Source organism: Neopelma chrysocephalum, unplaced genomic scaffold (assembly GCF_003984885.1).
Source record: "Neopelma chrysocephalum unplaced genomic scaffold, ASM398488v2 Primary Assembly neopelma1_26, whole genome shotgun sequence".
Lineage (NCBI taxonomy): Eukaryota > Metazoa > Chordata > Aves > Passeriformes > Pipridae > Neopelma > Neopelma chrysocephalum.
The window spans coordinates 20159582-20165941 of record NW_020897695.1 but is presented as its reverse complement, the minus strand read 5'-3'; the positions used below and the strand labels follow the sequence as shown (position 1 = coordinate 20165941).

Genomic DNA, 6360 nt, shown 5'->3' with positions numbered 1-6360 from the left:
TTCTATGCTGAGCACAGGCACACTGAGCAGGCAGTGCTCTGGTTGCCAGTTAATCCCCTCTGCCTTCCTAGGGAAGCCCTTACAGCCTGTGGAAGTGCAGGTGGAATGTGGATGAGTAGCTTGAAGAGGGAAATATGGCCAGACCATCCTCTAGGCTGTGCCATGCAGGGAAGTATGGGCTTGCAGAAGCTGCAGCTGAATTCACATAATGTGAATGCAAGGAGAGTTTGAACACAGGCATGGAATCTACCTTTCACTTTAGATGCAGAATTTGATGAAGACAAGGATACTTGAGAGTAATGACCTCAAGAAAGAAGCAATAACAAGCAGTGAAAGAGCAGTTTCTCCTCTGACCTGGTGCCCCACAGTAGTTCTGTACAGCTAACCTACGGAGTATGGCATGCAGGAATGGTTTCTCGAAAGAGGATCACCAGCAAATGCTGTGTAAAGCCTGGGACTGCTTGCTCTGCCCTTGCACTTGGGCAGCAGCCCTTCTGCTACATGAATGATTTGTAGAGCTGCTTTGTGGACTGGATTTGTGAGGATGATCTGGTTTTAAAAAAAAATAGCTGAGGGGAAAAAGAAAGTTATTTTTAACCCAGATCAGTTCATTATTCATGCTTAACAGGAGAGCTTTACCAAGTCAGTAAGGTACAAGTGGGTGGGAAGCATACTGCAGAGCGCTGTATGGTCTCAGCTGCCTCAAGTGGGGCTGTGTGGCCTGGGTTTTAGCCTCTGCTGTGAGCTCAGCTTCTAGAAATATGGTAGGTTTCACTCTGCTCCAGGGTTTTTATTTTTACAACTCAGTGTTCTGAATTAGAACTGAAAAGGGTGGCTGTTTAAAGTTGTTGCTTTTCCAGGAAGAGTATCCCTACTTTTGTTTTTTTATTTTTATGACTCCTGTTTCAGGAAAAAACAAAGTTATTTCTCTTTTTGTTATTTTCTTTTTTTCTCCTTTCTTCCCCCATTCAAAGGCTGTGTTTTGACTCACAATTTCTCCAAGCTCAGCTTAGAAATTGCAGTGGGAGAGAGAGCCCTGCTAAGGGGGTAGTGGGGAAGGCCATTTTAGGAGAGGAAGCTGATGGTCACTTCTGGCCTTCTGCACTCTGACCCTCTGGACAGGTGTCCCGGGGGAGGCTGGGCTCGAGGCTTATAGTGTGAGCAACAGAAAGAAGATAAGGCATAAGTAAAATCCTGGCTTTGAAATCAATAATAATCCTATCTCTTTATAATTGTTGGTGTCACAGTTATGCAAACCATCTCCCTGTAGCAGTGGGATGGCCAAGCACAACAGAGACAGTGCCCAGCTTGGAAGGAAATAATGAAAATCATGGATTTTCTACCATGAAGGCATTAACCAAGACAGGCTGAGGCACATCTTGACAAAGGCCAGTATCTTCCTGCTCATGGGTGCCTTTTGTGGGAGTTGTGAAAACAGAACATACTTCTCAAGCCTTGCTGCAGTGCCCGAAGTACATAAACTACTTTCTCCTCTTCTTTCCTTGTTTTCTTTTATCTTGGGAGATTACTGAACTGAGAGTCTGCCTTCTCATAATGAGGCCAGAGTACATTGGAATTATCTGTGGGCATCAGTTAATAAATAGCAGAATAAAAGGCAAAGAGCTGGCTGAGGGTGATGTGTGTCAGACCTGCACAGAGCAGCAGCCCCTTTCTGTGCGGGGTAGGAGCAGGGGAAGACAAGAGCCGGGGCAGGAGAGTGCAGCTCAGCTGCACGCCTACTGCAATTAAACTGAATTGCCTTGCTCTGTCATCCTCCCCCCTGCCTCAAAAAGCAAGGGTATAAATTGCTGTCAGGCTGCAGCTACTAATGAGACTGAGCCACAGGCTGGCATGTTCAGTATCCCCTCTGCTGTGCTGGAGGAGAGTAAAGTAAGAGACGCGGGTGCATCAGTGGGGACAATGAAATCTCACAACCTACTCTAACAGAAAGCTATCAATTCTGATTTATTACTTGAGTAGCTGTAGTAAGACACTAAGCACTTAAGACTTATCATCTCAGGAGGAGATAGGACCAATGTAAACAAAAGCATTATTTACTTGATATTCCCTTTTTATTATTATTTCATGCAGAACTTGTAAGGTTGCCTATCAGTAAGGTTGCCCAACATTTTCCTTTGGAAAAAGCTGTTTTCAATTGCTTCTAGCAATTCCTAACCATTTGGACAGCAATTTTCCACACTAGTTACCTGGTGCAGACCAAGTAGTTTTGGAAAATTTCCAAGACATTGTGGTTGGTGGAGGGGGAGTGGGGCAGGTTTTGAGGCATTACCTGGGGAATATACATTCTTTTGTCCATGCTAAAATTTTATATTTTTTAAAATACTTTTAAGTGAGGAGGTAGTATTTGCTGTCCTGTGGTAATCTGCCAAGATTTGGCAATATTACAAAACCATGGAAAAAAGTACTTAAAAAAATCAGAACTGAGCACCGTCCTTCCCCTGTCAGCTCAAGGGTAATGGGATGTTTTGCTCCGAGTGTAACTGAACAAATAATTACGTGCTGTTTGTTTGCTGAGTCTTCGGTTCAGTTTTCAAAACAAAGCTTGTGGATTTCTGTGTTTCTACATGTGTTCATGTGGCAAAAATCAGGCCAGCTTATTAGTTTCAGCTCCCAAATATTTTCTTTTGAATAAGGACTGCAGGGTTTGGCCTTCAGTGTGTAACTCAAACCTATGTCTTTAATACAGGATTGTATTTATTTTTGACAGACCTGGGTCAGGAAATAAAAAATAGGAGTGCCTTTCCCTCCTCCAGAAAAACATACTAATTAGTCAAAAATAATAATTTCTATAGAACATCACATGTCCAGGTATTCTTCTAGTTGCAATCTTGCGACATTAGCAATTCAGATAAAATCTTGTGTTTTTATCTGTGTGGATCAAGGAACCTAGAAATAGTGACAGTCTATTTATTTTTTTATGGTTGCTGAACATCTATTAAGGAGTATTATGCATGGTGTTTGATTTTTCTGCCTTTACATCCTCACATCCCCATGGTTACTGTTTGATTAAACTTTGATCAAAGAAAAGACAAATTATGTTGTTAGTTATTTAACCCTGTGTGGAAAGGGCTCTGTAAGTCAATTCTAACTCATCTAGGCACAAAACCTGAAATATTTTTTCAAACAGAATTCCCACTCATAGAGTAAAAAAAAAAGTTGTTTTTAGCAGACTATGTATGATATGGTCTTTTACTTTGTTCCTGGTATAAACTTGTCATTCCTTGTTTTTAAATCTATTGACTGGAACTGCCTGCTCGAGAAAGAAAGAACACTCTAAGTTTGAAAAAACACCCTTCCGTTCAATGTTAGTGACATTGGGCAATCAATGCTTGATTAGAAAATCAAAGCCACTTCCTTTTCATTCTTTGAAAATGTTTGCTTATTTGCATCTGTTCAGACTGAACATCAAAGGTGGGATAGGTTGGTTATGTCCTTGCGATGCTGAGCAACTTCGGTGTATTGCTAGAACAGAGAGAAGTGACCCACTTTTAACACCAGAGAATGTGAGCAGCCTTGCACTCTACATGTACCCATACTTATATACTTTATGGGGTATCTCCTGTTGGACCAATTAATAAATGCTCAGCTGGATTTGAGCGTCGGCAGCATATATTTTCCTATCTGTGAGTAGCTGGCTCAGGTTCAGGGCATGCTGATTGCAAGGCTTGATGGAGTAGCAACGTGTATGTCCTACAGTACCAAGTACACGGTCAGGGAGAGACTTCCAGGGGGCTTGGCCTCTGATGGGACCTGTTTGGGTGTTTGACTGTGCCTTTAGTCACAGTGTGTTACAGTGCGACGTGGCTGGCTCTCTTCTGTACAGGGCTGAGTGGGCAGTTTCAGGCCAGCCTGAGCTTTGGTGTATTGGACTAGGGAGTGATGGAGGGATTGTGTGTGAGTTTAACAGGCAAATGTAGCTGGAGGCAGGCTGTAGAGCTCAGTGTAGGAGCCTTGACAAATTTGGTTTTAGGAGTCTGTGATATTCATCACAATATTTGCACTGGCAAGAGAAGAGGAAACTCCTGTAAAAGTAAGGAGTATGGGACTCCATTACAGTCAGTGCTGTAAAAACAGGACTGTGCCAAGCTGGGTGGAAAAGAAGGATTCTCATCCGCTTCATAGTGCCTTATTCACTTTTACATAACAAGCCGAGGTTCATTAATCATCTGCTCCTACAACAATAGGAGACGAAAATATCTTGGAGGTGTCTCAGGTGAATTATAGTTGAAATTTGCCATGAATTCAAACTCAAGAAAGTTGTTAAGATATGATTTCTGTATGGACAGATGACTCTTGGTCTTTCTCCTTTGCTCCTCTCTCCAGCTCAGCAATGGATTATCTCCCAGTGATGATGGACAATGACATTTAACTGCTCAAGGACTAACTTGTGGGGAGACTTAAAAATTAATCAGGCAGGGGGAAAACCCTCTTGCACTTTCAAACCATTAGGTTTTTAGACCACATGGGAAATGGCATCCAGTTGTCCACATAATGAGTTCCTCTCTTCGTGCAACCAGATGTAGAGAACTAGGAGGGAGAAAAATATTGCAGCCTTTAAAAGGGGGAAAGCCCCCACCAAGAGGCAGTTTTAGGCTAACTCCAGAATATAAATTAAAGTGAGTGAAACTTCATAATAGCTAAGGACATGAATGTGTCTTAAGTGTTCTTGCTGAATCCTTAAAGTTATCTTTTTTTCCTCTCTTTCTCCTTTCCCTAAATCATAAACTTGCTGAACTAACCGAAATGCTGCTCAGTAAGAAGAGTGGCAGACAGATGCCTGGATTGTCTGTGTAGCTACTCACCACTTCTTCTGGTAATCTGGAACTGAAAGAGAAAGAATAGGATTTAATTTTAGACTTCTTTGACTGGTGTTAGAACTTCTTGAAATGCATGTAACTGCAAAGCACTTTATTAAGCCTCTAAACTTTCCACCCAGATGTCATGCAGTTCAGCTGCAGATTCTTACCAGATGGATTTGCAAGCATATGTCTTTCCTGTTGGTTAGCCAAAGGAAAATGACTGAACAAGTCAGTTTATAAAAATGACTTAGGCTGATTGTGCCCTTCCTTTCACACCATTGCTGGAAAAATGTGGGAGAGAGAACAACTGAGAAGCAGACAGTAAATGATTGTCAAATAAGAAGTTAAAATAAAGATAATGAGAATTCCCAGCACTTATTGTTCTCTGCTACAATATTTTGATGGTTATATGCACCTGGAATCATACAATATGCACACTCAAAATGCACTCACAAGGGCTACTCTTGGCTCTCTGGAACATGGCCTCCTCCTACTTGATTGCTCATCCACTTTTCTCCATCCTCTAAGGAAACTTTTTCAAGTTTCTCCACTCCTCTCTGCCATCCCCTGATTCAGCCATGCTTTGACACTTCACTTGCGTCACTTCCTCCTTCCAGCATCCAGAAAAGTTTTGGTTCTTCCCTCCAAGCTCAGCACTTGGACAGGCTTCCAAAAACCCAACAGCTCTACAGCAAAACCAAAAATCTTTCTTTCTTTTGGTATCCTAGCACATGGTACAGCTGGGAGTAGGAATAGATATATTTACGAATGGTGAAAAAAAGTAAAGGTGTTCTTCTAAAAATGAGATCAGAGGTGTGAGTTGCAACAGTAAAAGTTGTCTATCACACATGATCAGTAAAGAGAGACTTTCCACCATCTGAAAGAAATGCAAACCTGCACAAACTGGGCTAACTCCCCAGATACTCACAACAGATACACAAAGGGCTCAGGTCTTATCACAGGACCTTTACCAATATTGCAAAAATTGTCCATTTGTGATGGATAATGAAAATGGGGAACTCAGAATTGACCAGAGTGAAAAAAACCCTCTTGAGAAAGTTTCCATTTTAGCTTACCCACATTTCAAACCTCTGGGTGAAGATTTTAGAAAAAAAAGTACTTAACAGACCATGGGAAATCTCAAGGCGAGAGCACAAACAATTCCAGGGAAATGAAAATGTTCCAGCCTCCTGCAAGCGAAAACAGATAATGCGGTCATGGCAGCTCAGGTTGAAAGGAGGCATAGTAATAAGGAATTCTTTCACTGAACCCCAAAAGAAACAATGACAATAGTGGAGGTGTATGAAGAACCCTAGAAAGGCATTTCCTCTCAATTATCTGAGCAAGGTTTCATGTAACTGCTAGATTACTGTAGCATACTGGGTTGTGCTAACAATATGCTGGACGGTGGACTACAGCCCATTAATCCCCACTTGGCTGAAACACAGGCTGGTAAAATGGCAAAAAGCTTGCAGGATATCTGTTCTGAAAGATAATTAAGATTTGATGTGACTTTCTTAACAGACAAACATTGAGTAAT

The 6360-nt window shown here is 41.7% G+C and overlaps 1 protein-coding gene across 1 annotated transcript in view; it reads left to right on the top strand.

Annotated features, from left to right (window-relative positions):
- Positions 1–675: 675 nt before the first annotated feature.
- The window catches only part of VOPP1 (VOPP1, WBP1/VOPP1 family member), a 79281-nt gene continuing 73596 nt past the window's right edge, over positions 676–6360 (top strand). Inside the window, exon 1 of the mRNA XM_027675808.1 lies at positions 676–764. Within this exon, the coding sequence (XP_027531609.1) occupies positions 762–764 (3 nt within the window). The 5' untranslated portion in view covers positions 676–761. The remainder of the gene's footprint in view (positions 765–6360) is intronic.